Below are 25,563 nucleotides of genomic sequence, written 5' to 3'. Positions count from 1 at the left end.
CCACTCATGGTTTTTGTTGTTGTTGTTGTTTGTTTTGAGCTATAAGGAGAGTATACCAGAGTTCCCACCAGTGTCTGCTGATTGCTTCTCTGGCTGTTCACATGCTGATATATGTACATATCCCCACTCACCCATCCAGCACCTCCCCCAAGGTTCCCTGCTGTGTGCTGAGTGCTGGACTCCAGAGATAGAAGGGTTAGAGTGTTTAGTCCCCACCACATGCACACAAGGTGTTGGCGGTCAGCACAGCAAGGAAGGGAGTCCATGAAATCAGCATTAGAAGCCTTCATCGGGTGGCAGTGTCCCTATGAAATCCCCTAGTGTCCACCCCAGATTGCTCTGCAGGGTCCCAGATTTAAAAGCCAAACTAAGGCCATCTTGATCAAAGGTGCTGTAAGCCACCCTGGACTCTAGTGGCACACAGATTGGCTGCTTTTCCATTGCATTGATCAAAATGCCTGAGAGAAGAAATTGAGGGAGGAAATACTTGGGCTCACGATGCAAATGGTTCAGCTGACAGTTGTTTGGCCCCTTGTGCTTGGGCCACACGTGAGTGATGGCGGCCAAAGTGTGCGGTAGATTCTAATGGTGGCAGGGGCGTGTGCAGGATGTGTTCTTCACTTGTGAGAGAACAGAAAGGGGAGGAGAGAGTGAACATGTAGGAAGAAGATGCCCTCTTTGGTCAAACACACAAGTGACCTACTTTCTCCTAAAAGTTTCAGAGTCTCTCACCGCTGGCCACACCTCATGAGCCTGGGGTGGGGGGAGGTATTTCACAGTCAAACCATGACTGTGTGGTCAATCCCTGGGCACCTCAGTCTGTCCTGGGAACTCTGCAGAGGTATCTCTTCCACATGGGGGTGCTGGAGAGTCGGCCAGCAGCAAGCTCTGGGAGTCCAGGGTGACTGCAAAGACCAAACTGCCACCACTTACCAGATAACTGAGCCTGACAAGTTCCATAGCCTTTCCCTGACTGACTCCATGTTTTCATCCATAAAGTGAGAACATTAGTGTTGTCATCTGGTCGGGCTGCTATGAAGATAAAGTGGTTAATGGATGGCATTTAAATCTTGCCCGACACAGGGCAAGTACAATGTTGTAAAGCATTTGATCATAGTATTCCCTCCCTGAAGGTCATGGGCAGCAAGATCTGCAGCAAATATAGTCTTTTGGTTGGTTGTTTTGGTTTTGGTTTTTCGACACAGGGTGTCTCTGTGTATCTCTGGCTGTCTGGCTGTCGCTCTGTAGACCAGGCTGGCCTCGAACTCCCAGAGATCAGCCTGCCTCTGCCTCCCAAGTGCTGGGATTAAAAGCATGTGCCACCACTGCCCTGTGTAATTGTAGTCTTTTGAACAGCTGGACAAGAGAGGATGTGACTGATAGTGTAAGAACTGGGTCCCTACCTGTTAGCCCCCTGACCGTTTGGAGCTCATACTGCTCCTCTGGTCCTCACTGTTCCTCTTCTGCAAGATAGGAAGGAGCTGGGATCTCCTGTGTCTAAAGTCCCTTCCAGCTCTGACCAATTGTGCATTACAGCCCCAATACACAGGATAACCCCACCTAGAAGAGGGTGAACCATGAGACTCTGTTCTTTCTCGCCCAACCCATCATGCCCTACAGTTCCCAAACTGAGCATGTCCCGAACTGAGATGTCAGCTGGAGGCATGCTGACATCTGTCTACATCGTCATACTTCCTGGGTCCCACTGTGTGTTGCTCTGCTCATTTGCCTCGTGTCTCTTACCCATTTCCGGGGTAAATCCCACTTGGTCACGATACGCAATTACTGTTTTATGTTGCTTGATTCTCTTTGCATGAGAGATATGGTTTGGAGTTTCCTTTTCCTGTAAAACTCTCAGTGTTGGTATCAGAGTGATTCTGGCCTTATTCTACAATGACTTCAGAAAGGGTGGCCTCCGGTCTTTTGCTGAGTAAGTTGTGAAAACGGATGCCATCTTTTCTTCGATGTGGGAGAATGCACCAGAGCCTCCTCTAGCTTTGACTTTTCCTTCACAGACAGTTATTTGCTCTGTGTTTAGGAGTCCGTTCCGAGTTGCTGTTTCTTGGTCAGTGCCAGTCTTGGGTGACTTTGTGGAGATGTGTGCATCTCGTCCATTACTGTTGATCTGTATCTGTCCTACCTCAGTACTAATCTATTCTGAAAACAGATGGAAGATGAGATAATGGAGGACCGGGGTGTTAAAACAAGTAGGAAATTGCAGTAATTTGTAAATGTGGAAGGAAAGAGGAATAGATAGAATTTGGTGCAATTAAAGCACGCAGCGGAGGGCCAGCCAGATGGCTCAGTGGGTAAAGTTGCTTTCCATCCAAGGACACAGCCTGATGACCCTTGTGGGACCCCAGAACACACATAAAGCCACCAGGACAAAACTACGTCTGCCAAGTTTTCCTCTGACCTCCACACATATGCTGTGCTATGCACACACCCATACCCACACACAATAATAAAATAATATACTTTATGTCATTTTTAAAGCACATGGGATAATTCCCTGAAGGGCAAGTTGGGATTTTTTTTTTCTGTTTTGGAGAATAGTCTTTGTTTTAATCTCTGTGTATGTGAGAATGTGTGCTTATGTTTGTGTGTGTTCACGTATGTGAGCACAGGTGCACACACTCGGCAGCACTCATGTAGACGTCAGAAGACAACTTCAACTCTGGGCTGCTGACTTCTGCCTCTTTTGAGATGGTGTCTGTTAGTATTAGAGGTTGTGTATGCCAGGTCATCTGGCCCATGATCTCCCAATGACTGTCCTGCCCCTGACTTCATCTTGAGCCTGCACTTGGATATGTACCGCCACACCCCACCTTATGTTGGCCCTGAGGATCCAAACTTAGGTCCTGACATTTGGATGGGAAGCGCTTTACCCACCCAAGGAACTGCACTAGGGGTCACAGATCTTTTACTGCTTGCTTGGCTCTCTGAGCAGCATCAGGGCCAAATGTACACCTGGAGTTGTCAATGTATGGTAAAATTAGCGATGGTATTTTAAAAGTGCCAACACAATTACTTCTTTGGGGCTATTAGAACATTCCTTTCCTTTGACTTCCTAGACTGCCTATAACACACATCCCAACTGCAGCCAACATACACACACACACACACACACACACACACACACACACACACACACAAAACCCAACAAGACCAGCAAGGTGTGACCAACACACCTTAACAGCTCCCAAGGTGTCTGCCGTCTATTGCAGCCTAAGATAGCAAACATCTCCCTCCCTGCTCCTTGGAAACGGGAGCAGCTGGCCTAGGTGTTTGCCAAGAGATCCATCACCTTCCTTTTTATGTATTTATTTTACAGCGTTAGCACTCACAGTCATGCAAATCCATTAATGTGGAGTTAGAGTCATGAAGTGAACTGAGTCACAGGCCATGAGGGAAGCCCAGGCAGGAAGGGAATCGGAAATCGTGGAGGGATGCTGCTGACTGTCTTGCTGAGCCTGTCTCCTCATAGCACCCAGGACCACCTGCCCAGGAGCAGCCCCACCCACACAGACTTGCCTACAGGCCAACCTGAGGAGGGCATTTTCTCAGTTGAAGTTCCGTCTACCCAAATGATCCTGGCTGTGTCAGAAAAGTAGCCAGCACACCATCCAAGCACGTAGAACACATCTTCATAGTTTTCCGTGTCCTGCGCTATAAGTTCCAGGCCAATCGGGTTGAGGCTTGAGGACAGCTGTGTGACAAAACTGGCTGTGACCTGAGCTCTCACACGCTCCCCTCTTTCTATTCATGCCTACCTACGCCATGTGTGTTTACCATTTCCATAGCACGGCAGCTGTGGCCTGTCATGTCTGTGCCAGGCCTGTTGCACAATGACCCCAGGAGATTGGCACTAATGTTGCCTCCGTTTCACAGATTAAGAAATCTGGGGCGTACAGAGTTGAGGGAAGGTAGCTTAAGGAAAACATAATTTGACTAGGTTCCATGCCGTGTTGCATCCTGGTGAAGAAACGTGGGAAATGGGTGTGTATCTGAGTTTCTCCTAGTCTTCCAGTTCCTACAGCCTGTCACCCTCATGTTCCCTGCCCTGTGAAAGCCTACTATGGAGAGAGATGTGTCATCCAGTCATTCATACCCTAAGGAGAATGAAAGTCAAATTCCAGGGATATATGAATTTCAGTGAATTAATACTTAGATTAAAAGGCATATCAGACTAGGCATGGTGGCTCGTGCCTCTGATTTCATCACTCGGTATATGGAAGCAGGAGGATTAGACGTTCGAGGTCATTGTCAACTACATAGCAAGTTAGCTAGCTTGGGCTACCTGAGACCCTGTCTGAACTGGGAGGAGTAGAAAGATGGCTCCGTGGATAAGAGCAGTTGTTGTGCAAGTCGAGGAACTGAGTTCTGATCCCAGTACAGGCGTGGCGTACACATGCCCCTGTCACATGCTAAGGACTGCTAAGGCTTGCGGGCCACCAGCCTACGTCCAGTTTCAGTGGCAGACCCTGTCCCAAAGGAATGAGGCAAGCAATGGCAGAGCAGGACACCCAGTGTCCTCCGCTGGCTCCAGCACCAGCACACGCACCCACACACAAGGACATACGCTGTACTGACACACATAGATGCGAACATACATACACACGTGCAGAACATTTCCGATTTTAGGAATAATAGTGTGACAGCGGTAGCAAGTGTGTGTTTTAGTGCTGTTTTCGGCACCCCAGCCTCAGTATCTATGAAAGCCTAATCGTTGGTGTCAGTAGCGCTGGTTCAGAGAGAGAGAGAGAAGGAACGAGGCTAAGGCCGGTTAGTGTGTGTCGGTAACGGCCGCGTGTCCCTTTACTCCATTCTGTGCGTTTATTTACATCTCATTTAATCTTCTCAAAGGTGAGGTGTTAATGAGACCAGGTGGGAGCATGCTGACTGTCCCATTGAGGAGACAAACCCCTCAATATTAAGTATGTGACACAGCTAACTGGGGGGCTGAGCTGAGGCTTTGTCCTCGGCAGTCTGACTCCACGAGAAGCGTTCTTCCTAACCCTCTGTCCCGGCACCTCTACTTGGAGGTGTTTTATGGAGGGGCTCGTCTTTCATGTTAAGGTAGTCACACCCCGTACACTCCCCCCCCCCCAGAACATGATCCATTTGTCACAGTCACAAAGCCAGGCTGTGCCTGAATGTGTGACCTGTCTACAGCCTCCTCCAGCATAAACAATACACCCATATGTGATGGTTAGCTGATGTCACCTCAACTGTGTCTAGGGAGTAAGCCTCCAGGCCCCTGTGTGGTTGTATAGGGATTATGTAGACTGAGTTAGCCCCTGGACACAACTCTGAGGGGTTATGTTGATAACTGAAGAAGACCCATGCAAAAGGACAGCATCGTTCTCCAGGCTTGGGTCCTGGGCTGCATGGAAAGGCAGAGGCTAGCCTAGCATGATCAGTACTCTCTCTCTCTGTGCTCCCTGATGTGATCATACTGCCTACACTGGCATAAAGGACCATCCAACTGAAAGATGAAGTGAAAAACCTTCCTTCCCTCAGTTGCTTTTACCAGGTACTTTGTCTTAACAACCAAAACAATAACCATCTCAGTTTCTGCTCTGTTGCAAACGACAAGTGTTAGTATATGAATTAACACTTTCTCGCTACATCTCTACATGCTCCCAATCCAAACTGTTTGAAACACTTCGGGCTGGTGTAGTGGCGCTTCCCGCATGGGCACATATCGGGTGAACCACTAAGCTGGTCCAAAGTGGCCACCATGATGATGCTTGGGGTCTGTCTTTAATAAATAACGCGTCTGCATTAGTCCTCCAGGGCTTTCAAGTATACACGTGTGAGACCATTCAATATCACCCAAGGGGGCAGGTTCCTGTGGCCCTGAGCCTGTTTCTGAAAATTCTCTGGGTTTCTTTGGCTGGGTCATTTCTTCTGCTCTTTCTTGACCACTGCTAAGCTCCTCCGGGGAAGTCGGTCACTGCGCTGATTTCCCTCAACACTGCCACATTGTCCCCTGTTGATACTTTCTTGAACAGCGGGCATTTCTGATGGTCTGCTTCAGCTTTTGTGATCTTCTTTTGAAGAATGACCATTCCCATTTTAGCCATCAGTTCAATTGCTGGTTTTTTTATGGGTTTGTATTATGGTTGGTTAGCACAGGACCAGGGAAAGTCTACAGGGCTTCTCAGACCCCTCAAACTCCTGTTTGCTAGGGAGAACTTGTTGGAGTTTGGTTTTCAGCTTTGCTAGCATTAGGATTACCTTACCTTATGACGCTGTTCTTTCGTTTGTTGTTGTTCCAAGACAGTGTTTCTCACTGTAGCCCTGGCTGTCTTAGAACTTGTTTTATAGACCAGGCTGGCCTTGAACTCACAGACATCTGCCTGCTTCTACCACCCAAGTTCTGGGATTAAACATGTACACCATCATACCTGTCTAGGACACAGTTCTTGTTCTTATTAAGGTATCACCTTGTTGGTGTCTTAGCTGGATGCTTGGGATAATGATGATGGAGGGTGTTGATGAGGCCAAGGCATCATGAGATGCTCATCTCAACCTGCAGCATCCCTATTCAACTCTTGACCTCATTGTAGCTGTTGACTTGCAGGTCCTGATACAGAGCACGGCCCTGTGCTGAGTTATGGGAGACTCCTTGTATCCCATCCCTGCCCAGCATCCTCCAATGTCCTAACCCTCAGAGCCAGCCACTGGCATCCTCATCCCTGACCTCTATGTTTTCCATCTAGCAGGGCTGCCGTGCTATGGTCAAATGCTAGCCCTTGGGAAATATTTGTTGGTCATAGAACTTAGCCTGTGAGTGTTCTCTTGCTCAGGATGTAGTCCACTCTCACCGCTTGCCACGCGAACCGTCTGTCACTCTGGTCATTTATATACAGTATGTACCTGTCACTTGTCATTCCTGGAGGTATAAGTCTGGTCTCTGTGAGTAAAGGACTTGAGGCACCAAATGCTCCCACATACCCAGAGACATGTTTTCACGGCTTACTCTCCCATTAATAATTGCTGGGTTTGACATGAGGGGTGGTCTCCGTATTGGCTACTCTCCTGTTGCTGGGATGGAGTACCATGACGGAGTACCATGACCAAAGGCAACCCTACAGAAGGAAGGGGTAAGAGGCCATAGGCCCTCAAAGGCCGCCCCCCCTGGAGCGTGTACCTCCTCCAGCAAAGCTCCACCCGCTAAAGGCTCCACAGCCGCCCCAAACATTGCCACCAGCCAGCCAGAGACCGAGCGTTCTGGGGGAGCTTTTCACATCCAAATCTCCACAACCCCTGCGACCAGAACCCATCCCCAGTGCCTGTGACCTTGACCGGCAAACATCTGAGGAAGGTGAAGGATGGAGAGAGAGGGATCTTCAATCCAGTTGGTCCCCAGTTGATTTTAGAAAAAGCATCCCCATCAAGAAAGCACTTCCTCTGTCACGGCGGCACGTGCCTTGACTCTCTTTGGTATCTTCAGACTGGAGCATTGAACGCTCACCTAGTGTGTAGCATGGGAACATCTGAAACCGTAAATGATTTCTTTACCGTGTAAACATGGACGCACTGCCTTTGAGCTGTGACTCAGTGCCAAAGACCCAGGGCTCCAGACGCATACACAGCCAGCTTCCCCTCTGTCCCCATATCAGTTAATCTAAAAAGTCCAGTAATCTCACGTGATATAACCAGTGTTTGACTAATAGGCCCTTTTAAAAGATAATTATTTTGAAAATGAAAATATTAGGGTTTTTTCCCCCATATACTGCCGGTGAGATGAACTGTCACCATCAAAAATCTGGGCACTTTTTCCTCTTAAGATTATATAACATGTTAGAGAAATTCAAATATACCTTGGATGCAGAGCCACCAATTTCAGAGACAAACACACAAGCGGTGGTAGCGCCCTCTAGTGCCGGAAAGTAAAAAGCACTCAAATGAAAAGCTAGTCAGGGGTTAGAGGGGGAGCTGTGGGGGGGAAGGGGGGGGGGAGAGAGAGCATAGGGTTAGAGAGAAGGGGAGAGAGGAGAAGAAAAAGAAAACAAATGAAAGGAGAAGGAAATATATCAAAGGAAAAACATAGCAGGAAAATATTAGAATACGTAGGGACAGTGGTTAAAGCCACTTGCAGCCAAGCCCGGGTTTGAACCCTTGTGCCTCATACAGGGTGGAGGGGAGCATCGACTCCTAAACATTATCCTCTGACCTCCACTCACATGCGCTCTCTCTCTCTCTCTCTCTCTCTCTCTCTCTCTCTCTCTCTCTCTCACACACACACACACACATATACACACCAATAAATAAACTTAGAAAAAAAACTTTTTTAATCAGCAAGAGGAAATAGAAATTAGAAGCAAAGGAAAAGGATGTGAGAATATTTTTTTATTGGACATCTCCATAGCAACCCTGAAAGCACTGTTTTCCAAACCTATAATATTCTCAAATTGGATTCGCAACCATGACAGTTCATCCAACCATCATCATTAGAATTTGGACACTTCGATAAATATAGAAAAATTCTGACCTGAAGAAAGTGTGTGTGTGTGTGTGTGTGTGTGTGTGTGTGTATGTGTGTGTGCGTGTAATACAACTCCGCATAGTCCTGATTGATCTGATTTAATTTGTGGAAGGAGATGTTCACTGCAGACACTATTTATAGTACGGAAATTGCAAATTCCAGGGTACAGAGTCTTTGTGCAAACCTGATGAGGTCCCTCCCTGTACCTTGTTCTAATCAATACAACCGTGATACAGGCAATAACTCTGCAGGCAGACCTGGGTCCTGTGTGGCCCCAGAAGGGGCTGACTCTCTAGACAGAAGTCCATGTGAATGAGTCAGACAGGAGCAGTCAGAGAAGACTGGCAACTATGCCGCTTCATCCTTTAAGACATTTAAACAATGTGTGGGGGCTGGTGAGATGTCTCAGCAGTTAAGAACACTGCTCTTCCAGAAGTCCTAGGTTCAATTCCCAACACCCACCTGGCAGCTCACAACTGTCTGTAACTTCAAGATCTGACACCCTTACACAGATGCACATGCAGGCAAAACACCAATGCATGTACATTAAAACAAACAAAAAATGTGTGTGTAGAAGTCAGGGTTAAAACAGACACGTGGAAAGATTGCAGAAGTGTGTGTTTGCCCATGCCCATATGTTTGCAGGTGTGAGTGTAGGGTACAGTGGATCATATTCAGGCCCTCGTGTTTGCACAGCAAACATTTCACCAGCTGAGCCTCTCCACAGCCCAGATGGCACCAAATGTCACCATGATCCTAATAAAACATTTTCAACAGAGTTCCAGCCAGTGACACTAACAGTACGTTTGCGCTGTGTGTGTGTGTGTGTGTGTGTGTGTGTGTGTGTTAAGCAAGCCATGAGTCTACCTGGTAAAATGCCGAAGGGGACACAGGTATGAGGGCCTCCGAGAAAAAGAAAACTCACAAGCAAGGAAGCCGTGTGAGGGAGGGGCCGGGAGGGGCTGGGAGGGGCCGGGAGCCTGGGCTGTCTGGCTTCATAGTGCCCCTCCTCTAGTTCACAGAGTGACGCTTGTAACTTTGCAGCCCCGCCTCCTTGTTTCTTTGAGATTCCATTGGCTAGGATGAGACGAGACTCCCCGTCCCCAAGGCTGGCCCCGCCCAGAGCTCCTCTTTGAGTTCTGCTCTATCCCTGAAGCCAGGGGGCTTTCCAAGTCATGTACCTTCCAACTCCTTGGAGCCTTAGAAAGGCTCCAAGGGAACTTGAGAAAGGCCTGCTCCGGGAAGGGTGCGCACACAGCTGGGAACGAAAGAGAGATTTGCAAGCTCAGGCAGTTGCTCTAACTGCCACCACTAAGTTTGTGTTTTCTGGGTTGCCGGTGATGAGTGGCACATCTGGTTGTGCCTATTGGCAGTAACAGGGCATTAGTGTGTGGTTCCAATCAGGGAGTACTGAGCCAGTAAAGCCAATATTTACCAAACATCACATGCGGTGGTGGTTGGTTTGCAGTCAAGAGACCCGAGCCTCAAACACTAGATCCTTCCAATTAGGAGGTCTTGAGTAAGCCCCACCCCACCCCCCAGGCCTTGTGCGCCTTATTCCTTCCTGTTCTAAGAGAAAAATCCAGTATGCTTGTTCCCCAGACATCAGCTTAGTAGTTTGACCCGAGATCCACACTGGTTCCTCCTGCTTGCCATGGTGAAGCTGCCTTCTGATATGGGAGCAGGATGTGCTTTAGGGCTCCCATGTTCTATGTAGTGTCCATCTTCTGGCTGTTCTTAAGCTTCTACACACTACAAAGCCAGGGGTCCCACACGCCAGAAATGTGCTTCACTGCTGTGTCACATCAGCCACCCGTAATCCCAGCACACAGGAGGTAGAAATGGGTACCTGGAGGGAGCTGGCCAAGGCAGACTAACCAAATTGGTAAATTCTGAGTTCAAGTGAGAGAACCTGCCTCAGTCTGTAAGCTACGGGGAAGGGACCTGATTTCAGCCTGCACACACACACACACACACACACACACACACACACACACACACATCACATCACATATAAATACATACACAAAAAACAAAAGGTCTCGATCAACACAAAACAGTGTTCTCTACTGCTGAGGGTGTGGAAATCCTGTGACTCTTTTCTGGGATTTTTTTTTTTTTAGCATCCTTTAAGTGTGGGATGAAGGCCATGCGTATCATAGCTTATAGCTGACATTCCACCCTGGGGGCCCACCAGTGGGTGCCTGCTCCTCCGAGCACTTTATTCAGCTACTCAAGTTTGTGTGTGTCATGTGCCGGGATTTCTCCAGATGTCTGCTCCTTGCCTCCGCCTTACTGACAAGTCACTAACGGTTTCTCTTCTCCCACACCCACCCTCCCCTGTCTCGCCCTCTCCTTCCCTGCCTCCTCTCCACCTTCTCTTTGCTGGCTCCCGCTGCTCTCCAGTGCGACCAAGACCAATGCATTCAGAGCACCAAATTCGTTTTGCAGGCAGCAGCCACCCCTCTGCTTCAGAGCGAGCCGAGCCTCACCAGTGACGAGCTGCATATGCCTGGGAAGCCAGGCTTGGGCACCCCGTGTGCTAGCTTGACACTGGGTCAGCCCACGCCACCCTCCTCCATGCCCAATCTTGCCACCGAGGCCACGCTCTCGGACATTATGCCCCTGAAGGATGAGCACGGGGCCCACCAGTTTCTGACCCCAGACGAGGCACCCTCACCACCAAGGATGCTTGGGGCAGGCAGCCCCCTGACACACAGCCGTACCATGCACATGCTGGGCCTGGCCAGCCAGGACTCTCTGCACGAAGACTCCGTGCGGGGCTTGGTAAAACTCAGCTCCGTGTGACCTGCATGGCCAGCCCTGGGACCACAGATGACAAACAAAAAGAAAACAATGGACACAGCCAAGTGAACATTTTGTTTGGAGTCTGCCCGTTGGGCCCGGGGAGGGAGGATCCTCCTCCTCCGGAGGGACCTGGAATTGGAAGAAGCTGCGTGGATGCAGCACCCCCTGTCGGCTGCTCTTGGGACAGACGCGAGGATGATTTTCAACATTGGTGGCCAGACTGAGATTCACTTAATGTGACGCTACTAATTGAAATCGACCCGCCGTTCCATTTGATCACTAAGACAAAACAAAACAAAAATCCTAAAGGGAAAAGCCGAGCAGACATGGGTTTGCATGCCACACATGTGTCACAGTGGTGGTATTCCAGAAGGTGTTCCCCTTCCTTTCGTTCTTTTTAATCCTGTGAAACCACTCAGAGCGACAGACTGAGCCCATGGGCGGGTGATGCCATCCTGCGTGGACTTAGCTGTATGCGGATGGACGCCCCCTTCTGCAGAGGGCTGCTGGGGTCCGTGCCGCGGACGGATATTTAACCTTCTGTCAGCGCTTAGATGGGGTGTTGTATGTACCACCGTTTGGCAATCCTCGCCTGCTGTGTAATGAACTTCCTGTGGACAGCCAATAAAATGACTCCTCTGCTATTTTTTTTTTTTTTTTGATCTGTATACAGTTGTCCTTAACTACTATTATAAGCAAATAGTCATCTGTTTGTTTGTTTGTTTGTTTACATTATCTCTGGTAAGGAATAATTCAGCACAGCCAAAATTCAGATCTTTGGATTGTGGGATTATAGGGTTACCTCTTAGATGGGAGCTGAGCTTGCCAATAGTCCCCAGCCCTTGACACCCACCCCTTACTGGTCTGTTTTCAAAACAGGCTTATCAGGGTTTGCGCTGCACTTAAAACCACCCACATAGCTGCTGTGTGTGGCAGATGAAGGGAAGGGTATCCAGGGGAAGGGCTGTGGTCTGGTCATCTTCTCTGCTCCGTGTGATGCTGGGTGTTACAGAACCTCACAGGCACACTCACGATCCTCATGAAGTGACACTGGCTCCGTGCTGGACCTGAGGTCACATAGATCGTGCTCTAAGATCACTAAACACAAGTGAGATGGCAATAAGGTGGCTGCTTCACTCCATCTGTCATCCGGAGGGGAGCAGCATCAAAAGGGAAGCCAGACTGTCCGGAAGCAGCTCCGAGAAGCTCGGCACCACCCACTCGCCAGCCCTCTTCTCCAGTTCCACATCCAAAGCCGAATCCACAGAGCCTTGTGAGCATCTGAAAGCAAGGTGCGTGTCTCATTAATGCAAGAAAGTGGGGAGGGTTTTAATCAGGATGAAAACTGGTCATTCTGAGAACAGCTGTAGATGCCTTCTCTGTGATCTTTGTGTCGCCTTCACTATTGATCCCCGTGGCTGGCGGTATAGAAATTGGAGGTGAATCGTATGTAGCCAGGTTTTGTTGTGTAACCTCCTAGACCCCCTGATTATTTGTAATTTAGGACAGAACTTTTCTTAACACGGTGTTCCATCTATGAACAGTGACTCTGCACTAAGTCCCTTCTACACCTTCTCAACCACCCCTGCCCCCTGCCTGCCACCGAGAACAGTGATCTTGGCTCAGCCTCACCCTAGAATCAAGTGTGGTTGGTTTTTCTGTTTCTATTGCGCGCGTGCGGGCGCGGGAAGGGGGGGTGTCTTTAGAGTCACGCCATTCCTGACACCCGTTATAGACCTGTGGCCAATTTCCTGTGGCCAGTCCGTCTTTCAACAGCATCATTTTAAAAATTCCCAAAAGCAATGCTATCGTGACAGATGAGTCACTAGATACAGCTGGCCCTCTGTCTCCTCCTCTTCATATATGGACTCGATCAACCCTGAATTGAAAATACTTGGGGCAGGGCATCTATAGTGAATTGTGTGGACGTCTTCCCTTGTCATAGCCCCGAATTACTATTCTGTAGCACTACACTGTGTTAGATTTAAATCACCTAGGGATGATCCAGTATCTCCAGAATGCTGTGTGTGTGTGCGTGAGTTATATGCAAACACTTCAATTTTCCATATGAGACCCAAGCATCCATAGATTGGGGTTGTGTGGGAATCTAGACCCGATCCCATAAGGAAACTGAAAAACAAATACAGTTACCCTGTTCTAACCCCACCCTCTCTATATAGATGACATTATCATCTAGAGGTTTGGGGAGCTTGGAGAAGATGAATCAAGACTCTCCAGGGTCAAGGGAGAGGTTAACTTGATCAAGACAATTCACTAAAACGATTGAAATTGTAATGCCCATGGCCTTTTCCTCTATTGCTTGAGAGTAAGTGCCTGGGCTCTGGGGGGGCTCCCTCTTCAGTGATGGGATGGGAGAGCATCATCCAGGGAGGTGAGTGGTCTGCATTTCCCATCACCTGGGTCCATCTAGTGTGGCTGAGTAGACCTTGGCATTTCTAAATGCTTCTAGAGAGTTGGCAATCGATTGAATGCTAGCTAGAAAGAATAAGATGAATATTTTACTATGCTATTAAGGCTTGGGCCATTAACACGCATGGGGGTGGGGGTTAAATTTCACCTGCTTTCCATTGTCCCAGGAATGCTCCAGAGACCATAGGCTGCTCAAGCACTTGAAGGTTGGATTGAGCCAGAGTGCCCTGGTCCATACTACTTCCTCTGAGCAGACAGGATGACATGCCATTCTGTGCCAGGAGCAATGAGCTCTGGATGTGATTAATCAGCTATATGCCATCTCCTGCCCCAAGCTAGCAAAGTGCTGCATATCTGTACCCAGCAAGTCTCTAAGAATGACCCCCATCTCTGAGTATTTGCCTGTGTCATCCGGGGTCACTGATGGGTTCAGATGAGGTATAAGGACATGCACGGGTACCCCATGCAACCCCATTCTCCCAGCCATGTTCCGCCAACACCTGAGTGGGTTAGCCTCACTGGGCCTGGACCATCTCTAGGCCAACAGCAAGAAATGAATGTACCACAGTTGCAATAAGTGTCCTGGGTGCAGGACTGGGACACAGCTCCAGGAGTAGCTGGGATGGAACCTTTCAAAGGCTTTAGGGGGCCTCTCCAACCCAGACTTACACATGATCCAGTTCAGCGCTGAGCCTACCCACCATCCTCTTTGGGCCGGGAACACCTACTTCCCAGCCATGGCTTCAGGTTGGGGTTCATTTGCAGGTGTCAGGGGTCGATCTGGATATGATGTCTGAGCTTTCCCAAGTGAGTTACTTTGTGTCCGTTCACACCAGGACGCCCTTCAGCATATACTGAGTTGTTCCAGTAAGAGGAGACTAAAGAGAAATAATCTTGTATCTATTTTCTAGTTAATTCCTCAAAACTATTTTGAAGCTGGGCCTAAATTAAGTCAGCATTTATGTCTTTGCATTAAATGTTTCGGTTGTGGGAACTTGACCATGTTCTTATCCAAAAGGAAGAGAACTCTGAATAAACTTTAATTCCCCATAACCTCCTTCACCTCTCCTGGAGGTCTGTCTATACTGCACCAACTACTGTTTGCCATGCTAGCTCGTATAATTCTCTTGATTTTCCCCCCCTCAAATCTAGCTCTCCCTCCCTCGGCCTCTCCTTTTCTTATTACTTCCCTCGCCCACTCGTTCTATGTAGAAACCCTCCCCCTTCTCAAATGCCTCCCCCTCTCCCCACTTCCCTTCGCCCCCCCCCCTTCCTGTCTCTCCTATTTCTTCCTCCTCTCTGTAAGTTTTCACTGACATAGTAAAAGATGTTTTCTCTCAAATAACCATCACATACAAATACTTTGAAATCCTCTATTGCCGTAGGAAGGGGCTCTGACGATGTGGCCCAGTGAATTTTCAAAAATAACTGCTTGGCGCATTCCTTCATCCAGCCATTAAAAATAACCGAACGATGGAAGATCAGATTGTGTTTGCGGCCACAAAACCAAATAAATGGCTTCACCGGGAATGTGTGTGTGTGTGTGTGTGTGTGTGTGTGTGTGTGTGTGTGTGTACACGTACACATGCGCGTGCACCATCTGATAAGAGGGTGTCTTTCCTAAACCCTTGAGGCTCAGCTTTTTCATTTAGAAACAGCTGGAGAGCAATGCAGAAATCCAGCCCTACCCCCAGTCACTCATTGATGTTCACTCCTCTATATCTTCATCCTCCACCCCCCCCCAACAAAAGCAGGTAGGGATTATGTTTTGCTACTGGTTAAAACAATATATGCATGTATGTATGTATGTATGTATGACCACATAGTAGTGACTTGGAAAATAAGCTCTCCTCTCGGCTCTGCAAAAGAGACGGGCCATGAAGGATCCGCGTGATGTCAGCAGTGCCGTACAGCCTCCTCCTGTTTCCATTCTGCACTTCTTAAAAGCGGCTTTCATTTTAATGGTCATTTCACGGTCCCAAGATAGAGCCTGTGGTTCCAGCACCAAAGCCACGTTCCAGGAAGAGCTAAGGGAAGCAGCCTGCTCTCTGATAGAACACTCCCAGGGGACCCTGGTTTCTCCATGATCGGTGGGAACTCACGTGACCACTCCCAGCCGAGCAAGATACCGGGGCGTAGGTTTTTGCTGAACTCACTGCTACCCCAAATCTTGGGATTCTGTGGGCAAGGAAAAGGGGGAGCTGGGTGCTCGGGGGGTCACCTTGCCCCACATTTAGTGGGGAGCTTCCAGTTTGCCAGTCGTCTTCTCTGATAGCAGGCTCTGCATCTGTGCCCCGATGCCTCTCTCCCTTGAGAACTCCTGCTTGCTAGGGTAAGCTTGACCCGCACCCCCTTCTCTCGCACACACGCTGGAACCCAATATGCAGAGGTTGTTTTTAGCCTATTTTGAGAAATCTCATTGGCAAGCCTATCTGCCCGTGGCATCTGTGTTCTCTGATTGCCATCTAGTCTGTGGACTGAAATTGAATTTGTTAGGTCAGCCTGGCAGCTGATCTACGACAACACACTCTGGAGATAAGGAGAGTAGATGGATTCAGAGGCCACCAAAGGTTGTTCTAACCCCATCTTCATTGAAACGCCACATGGGGTTCCTCATGGACCCACATAATAAGCTCAGATCAGCAAGACCCTATCCATGGATGTCCCCTCCCTCACGACAGGTAAGGGCAGCGAGACCTAGTCCTAGAGCCTAGGAGGTGACAGTGAACGTGAGGAGCCTCTTGGTGACGCACATCACCAACTCAGGTCCATGCCATGCTGGTTTGTGCCTCTGGGTCTGTCTCCTCTTCCCAAGGATACTCTCCGTCCCATACTACACAAGCTGTCAGTCAGGCAGCCTGTGAAGGGAGCCAGGTCCCCTCTGGGCGTGTCAGCCCAGCTGGGATTTGGTACTCCCTCCTGTCCACAGGACTCTGCATCTTCAGAAACAGGAGTGAGTTCCCTGCTGCCTGGGCTGTTGTGTTTGTGTCATGCCTTGTGAAAGATGAGGGCTGGTATTCACTGACTCCCCGACGTGACATGTGTGACTGGTCGTCTTCTCGGGACTTTATTTCAGTCCCCATCGCCTGCCGTGAAGGAGCTGATTCTTTGAGAGATGGGTAAAGAGCTGTGCTTTTTCTAAAAGAGGAACCAGTGGAATTTTTCCCCCTTTCATTTCCTTTACAAACAAACAAACTAGAATCCACATCCTTTCCTAGAAGCCATGGTAACTAGTGGAACTACAATAAATAGTGATGTATATAAATTCCAGTGAGTTCAGGGGCCCGGAGTGGCCTGGCTGTCACTGGGATGCTGAGATACTCTGCAGCCGGGAACCAGGAAGTAAGAAAGTAGTCCACCAGGCTGGGACAAGGTCATGAAGTCACTGCAGGGCCAGGATGCTCACCAGTGAGATTCAGGCAGAGCCCAAGGACGGGGGAAGATTGAGGGTTACAGGTCCATCACAGGCATGCCCCCTCCTTGACACAGACCGTGGCGGTTGGCAGGGAGCACTCCCATGAGTATGTGGGAGTTTTAAGATTAGTGGGTTTTCACCCGCTGAGACACCTGATCATGTAAAGAGTGATCGGTTATAAGCAGGTCGACAATCTGAAGAACCCAGGCAACTCCCGCAAGCCTGATGCTCATGGTTCTTGGCTCACTCCAGCCCCTTCAGAAGACACACAGAGGTCTTGCCCAACATTCCTCCAAGGTCATCTCCAGTTTCCCACCTAGGTGTCCTTACTGGGTCAGGATGACGACTTAGTGATCCAGACTAGAGTCCTCCTGCAGATGGAATGAATAACACTGGGAGGGTTAGAATAGAGGCATGGATTGCCTGTGTGAGAATGAAATGGGTTGGAATATAAAAATATTTTCTAACCAAGCTCTAAAACAAACTTTGAAAAAAATACTGATTTAATCTGCCCACCCTAACTCCTGTGACAAAAAGGAACCCTGGGAACCAGCGGATCCACCGATAACGTCAGAAGACTTGTTTTGGCTCACGGTTTCCAAGGCACGGACTGTGGTCACTTGGTTCCGTCGCTTTCAGACCTTAGTTAAGCAGAGCAGAACATGATAGCACCGTGTCTGGTGGGACAAGGCTGCCGACCTCAGGTGATGAAGCAAAAAAAAAAGAGGAGTCAGAGCCCGTACACTTCAGGGACACACCCCGTGACCCGGCTTCCCTCCCCTGCACCACACCCTTCCAAGTTCTGCCACTTCCTAACACCACCAGGCCAGTGAACAAGGCACATGGTAGCCTTTAGGGATCGCTTCAGATCCAAACGACAAGAAGACAGCAGAGGAGCTTTGGAACCCATAGATATAGTGGGCACAGAGCCAAAGCCAGGGATTGCCCAACCTTCGTCGAGCAAAAGCAGTTTCTCCTTTCTAAGAAATATCACATGAGTCTATTTTGATTTTGTGTGTATGGGTGTTTTGCCTGCATGTATGTCTCCGTACCGTGTGTGCGCCCAGTGTTCTCGCAGGCCAGAAGAGGGCGTTGGATCCCCTGAAACTGAAGTTACACATGATTATGAGTTACCACACGAGTGTTAGGAACCAACCCCAGGTCCTTTGCAAGGCCATCAAATGCCCCTAACCACTAAACCATGGCTAAAAGAAACTACTAGAAAAACAAAAATAGGCATTCAAAAGAAAAGCCATAATACTCCATGATGAGATCACTCAATGTGTAATACTCCCATCTAATTGCCGCACGAAGTTTCCAGATGTGTGTATCAGTGTCTTTACTTACCTCATCCTAGCACAGAAATTGTTCACAGCTGGTACTGGTCCACCCAAGACACTTTAGTACCTCTGTGTCCACTCAAAGATCACCCTCACCAAACAGGACTGGCTTCTGCCCTTAGCTCTGGGAAGAAATCTCTAAGCTCTGGAAAGTTCTATCTAATAAGACTATCTTACCCGAGAGCATTGAGCCATTTGGTGTCAGCTCCTCTCAAGAGGGAATAAAGGTCAAGCAAGAATGGCTACCATGTCTACACAACAGTCCACCAGTCAGAACCGTGGACTAGAGAATGGGTGAGCTCCCCACCTAGAGGTACTCACCATTGCCCCTGGGATGGATGGGTATAGCCCCGCTGGAAGAGAGCAGAAAGGTCAGGGCTGTTCTTTCTGGGATCTGTACCCCCACCCCAACCCTGCCTCTGTTGACTTACCTGGATCCTTCACTTCAGGTAATCTGTGAATTGAGGAGCTTTCTGAGCTCTGCAAGTCTTTCTAGAAAGTACTCTAGCTGGTAACAGAGTCAAGCGTGGTTTTTGTACTTTGTCCAAGCAGACAGTGGCTCCTGGGCTGTGTTCTGAGGGATCTTAGAATCTCCCCAAACCTACCATCTCCACCACTGGTCTCAACCTGTGGGTTGCGGCCCCTTCCGGGTGGCGTGCCAGATCTCCTGTATATCAGATATTTACATTATGGGTCACAAGAGTTATAAATTTGCAGAAGCAACAAGTGTAACTTTATGGACGGGGTCAGCACAACATGAGGGACCGTGTTCAAGGGTCACAGCATTAGGGAGGTTGAGAACCACAGTTCTAAGCCGTGGGACAGACACAAAGTGCCTCTCTGCCCTATGCATGTGTTACCTGAAAGTGATGGGAGCTGTAGACATTCTGGTTTTAGCACTTAAAAAAAAAAAAGAACTGATGTTTACTGGGGCCGTGAATATCGGTGGTTAAAGTGCTTGTTATGCAATCATTAAGACGTGGATTCAGACCACCAGTACTGGGGGGTTAGGGGGGCGCCGAGACAGACGGGCAGATCACTAGGGCTCAGTGGCCAACCAGTGTAGACAAAATGGGGGAATGCCAGGTTCAATGAGAGAGAGAAAGAGAGAGAGACAGACAGTCTCAAAGCGTAAGCTGGAGAAATGATTGAAGAAAACATCCAACGTCAACCTCTGACTTACATATACACGTGCACAGGCCAGTACATCTGCACGCCCACATACACACCATACACACAGACGGGCAGAGAGGAGGGGAGTGGGAGAGAGAGAGAGAGAAAGAGAACGTCCTATTTAATTTAATCTTGCTCAGCAAGAAACTGAGCAAGTTGTAGGAAGACAGAGAAGAGCTGGCGGGGGGGGGGGGGGAATCTTTGTAAACGCAAGGCTAATCCTCTCTAAGACACAGACGACAATAGTGCTAAATCAAAAAGAAAAGCAAGCGCGTTGGACATACTGCGGTTTTCTTTAAACGCTGTTGAATGTGATTGTGTATAAATGCAGGAGACTAGGAGGCTTTGAAGAGGAAAGGGATTTGTGTGCTCCAAATTTTCCAGAGGAAGTGAGTAAAGTCCTTAGTTAAAGAACACATCGTTTTTAAAAAGAAATGGGGAGGTGGTCCTAGTTCTGGCATTTTAAGAGTGATTCCCTCCCTGAAGGCCCTTTCTCAGAACATAGTCATACAGGGGAGGTGCTTCAGCATACAGACACCCAGGGGGATACAACTCAGCCCCAAGGGACACTGCATTTCTCGTGCAAACACCTGGCAGCCACCAACTAGGGGGCAGGTTGTGTGTCTCCTTCCAGTGGAGTCTGGCTCCCCTCTGAGGCCCACCCACCTGGACCCAGCTTACCACCAGGAAGAAGTATGGCTTCCTAAGTAACTTTCTGAATTTTCCTGGGTAGTCTTTCTTCTTTCCGGCTTCCAGAAACATATGAGTTTGCCGGCAGCAAAGTCTTTGGCATTGAGGGATCTGGACAAGTGTTAAGAATGTGGGCATTGAATGCAAGGCTGTTTTGAGTACATGTCATCTTCGCGACTTTAAAAAGGGCCAGCCTCACCTTCACCATCTTTAACATGACATCAGCGACTCAAGGCATGACAGAGATAATAAGATTGACCGTATGATGCTCTGCCCCTGAAGGTCCCCAAATGTTAGGCACGTGTTGGGTTGTTAGTTGTCCCACTAGACTACAAGTGAACACTAGGGGACAGCTGAAGCCATCTCTCATCCAGCCGAGTCCTTAGATGAACCTCTGCCTTGCCTTGGAGTCCCCAGAGCACGCATGCCCACACACCAGTATGTGATCTTCTGTTGCCAGCATTCAGGAAGTTAGAGGCGGTCAGAAGAGCTGTGTTCCTTCCTCCAGAGCCTGTGGCTATTGGGTGGAACTGACCTAACTGGTCAGGTCTGCTAGGGCAGGAACAGAAACGCTGTTGCATGCTGATCCTGTTGCTGCCCTGTGTAGCTGGTATTGGCCACTTCCTCTCTGAGTGGCAGCTGCCGCCGCTCCTCCTCCTCTTCTGCTTTGACTTGTTCTTTTTGAGAATCTCATATGTGTCTTTATCATATTCAATATCATCCCCCACCTCTTCCCAGATCCTCCCCATCTTCATACCCACCCAACTTCATGTTCTCTCCTCTGCCCTCTCTTAAAAGAAACAAAAACAAAACATGGAGTCCAATTTGTGTTGACTGATTGACTACCCTGGAGTCAATACAGAAAATGCCACTCCATTGAAGAAAAGTGGCTTTCCCTCGCCCAGCACAATCAAATGCCAGTGTGTGTGTGTGTGTGTGTGTGTGTGTGTGTGTGTGTGTTTGATCATGTGCCCATTTTGCCTTCTTTAAAACAACAGTGACACCCTTTGTTCCCACAGGCGGCTATGGAGTAGACCCTAACTTCAGGTAGTTGTTCCCTAACCTCTGGGGAGATGGCTGGATGATCAGTTCTGGTTTCTGTAATCCTGGTCCAGACTCGGAGAACAGGAACCACAGCGGGGTGACAGGCAAGTGTGGGCAGATGTTAGTAACTACCTAGAAAGATGGGCTCAGAAGGACCTGAGGTCACCCCAGAAAGACCTCTGTGTGCCATTCTTGATGTTTGAGACACCACAAACGCCAGAGACTTGACTCAGTTCAGCAGGCCATGAAGAAGCTTTCATTTAGGACCCAACTGTGCAGCCCAGGGCAAAGAAAGCAAGTGCTCACACTTCATCTTGATGTGTCTGGGTTGTGGAAGGAGGCCGCAGCAGTGAGTGTGTGAATGCTTTCTCTTCTTGATGCTTGCCCCTCACCCACTGTGCCAGTGGAGGTATTTTTCCAAATTAAGTGTCCTTCTAAACTCCAAAGTATTGACTGACATAAAGAGTATTAGTTTTATCTGACTGTTTTTATTCTCCTTTACAAAGGTTTTGTATCAATGACCTCTAAGCAAACAAACAAAGGAAACAAAGAGTCTAAAAGCTAGGGGTCTGGTTGAGTCTGGCCAGCTCTTCTGAGTACTTGCCATGTGATGCCTGCAAGGGAAGCTCAAATTACATCAAATTTATGAGCAACTTGATGGCCCGAAAACCACGGGATGAAGAAATCTTGCATGATCATTTTGTTTTCCAAGCTGAGTTTCCCAAACGGATGATGAGAGCAACTCTCGTGACCAGATGTGTGAGCCTGGGAACAGAGCTACCCCGACCACTGCTCTCAGGGAGACGCTGCTGCTGTAGGCAGGACGAGAGAGAGTCTGAGTTTATCCAGAAAAATAGTTCCTCCAAGACACCCGAGTAGCCAGCCATCTCCTTGAAGAAAAAAAAAAAAGTTCAGGATGCTGGGGTCCCTCCCTAGTCCAAGCTGGATGGATGGCCCCCTTCCGGTACTATCTCTGCAATGGTGTGGGTCACCCTGGGATTTGCTGTTTAATGAGGCAGAGACTCCTTCCTTCATTGTTTCTGTCCGGGTCACAGGTAGAAAGCCCCTGCCCCTTTAATCCAGACCTCAGGAATTAGTGGGAGAAGGCGCAAGGAACTAAAATTTAAAGCTAACATTTGTGAGGGTTACCAAGTGTGAAACATTTGCTCGGAGACAAAGGCTGCCCTTTCTCATTTGTAACTCCAAAAGCGCTACATCAAATGAATGTGATCCAAGTATGCTATTCATATATGGAAATATCACAGGGAAATCTAATATAGCATACCATTAATGTATGCTAATACAAAAGAACTCTATGTTCACTGTATGGCGGCAAGCACTCCAGCTCAAAACTGTTATTATTGGCTTGCAGCCACAAAGCTGGAGTGTCAGGCCTAGGCCCCTGTTCAAGTTCCTTCTGCACTGATAAGAGACAAGCTACAAGAGTGTGATGAACTGGACAGTAAGAGAAGTGGCCATGACCTTGTACCAAGGAAGAGGGAAAGCTTTTAGGTGGCACATTTGCTTTGAAAAATATTCATGCTAACATGGTTTGCTAGAGAGTTTTATCCCAGCCCCCCAACATCTCCTTAATGCATTACATTCTAAACCCAATGCCCTGGAAAATATTGAGTAGACAGGACAAAATCCATTAGGCTCATTGATTTATGGCTTTTCAGCATTTTGAAGGAGCAGCTCTCTTGAAATTGGTTGCACACGACAGTGCCTTTTAGAAATGTCTGGTATCGCCAGTAGATGATTTATGCCGTGATCCCCTAATTGCTTCTTTTTGCAAAGAGAGGGAAAACATTAGTATAAAGCAAGTGCAATGCCCAGTGTCTTCTCGACCCCTTGCTCAGCAGTCTTGTGGCCTAGCCCCATGAGCCCATGAGCTCCGCACCTGCTAGGCCTCCTCCTACTGACTGGCCTTCGATGGCTGTGGCATCTGGTTTGAGGTCATCCACGGGGCTGTCAACAGAGTCCAGCCACAGCTGTACACACAGCCTCTGGGCTTAAGTGGGAGCCAGCTAGTGTCACTTCTCATTGCTCATCTGGTGACAGCTTGGGCAGGCCTGTCTCTGGTTCTCATGTACACCGGACTCTGCCTTTCCTCCTGAGATGGGAAAGTAGAAACACCCGCCTCCTACTCCATGCACTTCCTCAGAACTGTTATGTTCTCCTTCCCCAGAAGCCTCCAGAGGAAAGCAAACTCGTGATTTACTTATGTTTATTTTGTGTTTTGCCTGCATGTGTGTTTGTGTGAGCGTGTTGAATCCCCTGGAACTTGAATTCCAGATAGTTGCAAGCTGCCATGCAGGTGCTGGGAATTAAACCCAGGTCCCCTGGAAGAGTAGGCAGTGCTCCTAACTGCTGAGCCATCTCTCCAGCCCCAAGAAAGCAAATTTGTAATGATGGCCTTGCCTCCCAGCTCCTAGCAGGTGCCTTCACATACAATAGGCACCTTGTAAATGTTTTTTTAAGACATTAGATCTCACACAAGTCACTAAGCCTGGATGGGGCCTGTTTCAACAAAGAGCTTCAATCCACAGATGTAAGGTCACAAGGACCAGCATGGAACTGGTTGTTGTTCTGGCTTCAGGAGCTACTTGAGAAGCTCCCCCAACCCCTAACACACTTTCTTTTTATAGTTCCAGATAATAATTCTTAGAATGGTGATCTCTGGAGCCGTAGCAGTTGGCCAAAAATAAGTGTTTCTGGTTGTGAAGGGTTACAGCGGAAGAGAGTTGACCTTAGGCCCTTTTGCCATTGCCCCAGGAGCCAAAGGCTGTAGATGTATCTGACCATGAGGCCTGGGGGTAAAATCATAGTGGGCCAGGTGCAGAAACTTCCAGAGAAAGTCCCTGACCACAAAAGTCTGCTATCTGAAATGTATAATGGAGAATCCATGCTGATAATGAGTTCTTCTTCTCTTCCACCACATGGTCTCAGCAACAGCAGACCCCGGGCATCTTGCTACCCCGGGATGGGTAACTTTGTGGCACTTGTGAGATTGGCCTTGTTTCTCCTTCCCCGAGGTGTTTCCACTTGGTGCAGCCCACAGGCTTTGCAAGATGTGGACTGTCTCCCTGCAGGGCCCTCCCTAGTGTACTTCCTAGGTATGGAGTCTGTCAGTTCCTGACCACGGTCTGGATTGGAGTTATCGAAGCTCGGGGTCAGCCACAGCTGTGACCCATCTGGGCTAAGAGATGCACAGACAGAGACTCTCTGGGAGGCTGTTTCTGCCTCCAGAAGGATGCTGCTGGGTCCCCCGGGAGGAAGCGTGCAAAGACATCTCTGGAGATTTATCAGCCACCCCAAAGCTGCCTTTGTCCAGGTCCCTCGGAAGTAGAGTCAGGAACCCTGAGGGCAGGAGGTCTGACTGTTCTGTGACAGTAACTAGAATGATGCATGACACACCGTCCAATCCCAGCCACTCTAGAGAGTCAAAGGGTGCTGCGGACAATTGACGATGGTTCCAGGCAGGCCAGAATGACCTTCAGTGATAGGAACCACAGTTTTCTTTCTCTGAATGAGTCATCTTCGACTGGAGGGAAAAGGAAAGTCAGAGTCATTAGAAGGAATAGTACGTCCTGACTCAGGCCCTTCTGGGACAACCTCTCCAAGCTGGGGTCAAAGGGATTATTTTTAAACCCTGGGCCCAGCACTCCCCACTCTGACTGAAGCATTACAATGCTCTTGCTTTCTCTTAGGACCAAGTCTCAGCATCCTGTGCTTGGCTCCAGAGTTTCCCCAGCCTCTGCTCAGTCTGTGTTCTGCTCTTCCCTGCCCCCTCCCTCCCCAGTTACTCATCTCCTCTGCCCACTCTTCCCCCTGTGACCCCCCAGCCCCCACTCTTCCCCCTGTGACCCCCCAGCCTCCACCCTGCCCCCTGTGACCCCCCCAGCCTCCACCCTGCCCCCTGTGACCCCCAGGCCCAACCCTGCCCCCGTGACCCCCAGCCTCCACCCTGCCCCCTGTGACCCCCCAGCCTCCACCCTGCCCCCTGTGACCCCCCCAGCCTTCACCCTGCCCCCCATGACCCCCAGCTCCAGCCTAACTCCTGTGACCCCAGCCTCTTCCCTGCCCCCTGTGACCCCCAGCCTCTACCCTGCCCCCTGTGACCCCAGCCTCTACCCTGCCTCCTGTGACCCCAGCCTCTACCCTGC

At 49.0% G+C, this 25,563-nt stretch overlaps 1 protein-coding gene across 1 annotated transcript in view; it reads left to right on the top strand.

Moving 5' to 3' along the window:
* The window catches only part of Zdhhc14 (zinc finger DHHC-type palmitoyltransferase 14), a 204,437-nt gene extending 192,488 nt beyond the window's left edge, over window positions 1-11,949 (top strand). The window contains exon 9 of the mRNA XM_051206135.1: window positions 10,904-11,949. Coding sequence (XP_051062092.1) covers window positions 10,904-11,305 — 402 coding nt within the window. The 3' untranslated portion in view covers window positions 11,306-11,949. The remainder of the gene's footprint in view (window positions 1-10,903) is intronic.
* The last annotated feature ends 13,614 nt before the right edge of the window (window positions 11,950-25,563 follow it).

Source organism: Phodopus roborovskii, unplaced genomic scaffold (genome assembly GCF_943737965.1).
Source record: "Phodopus roborovskii unplaced genomic scaffold, PHOROB, whole genome shotgun sequence".
Taxonomy (NCBI): domain Eukaryota; kingdom Metazoa; phylum Chordata; class Mammalia; order Rodentia; family Cricetidae; genus Phodopus; species Phodopus roborovskii.
Note: the sequence above shows the minus strand (reverse complement) of the source record. Positions and strands in the feature narration are given on the sequence as shown.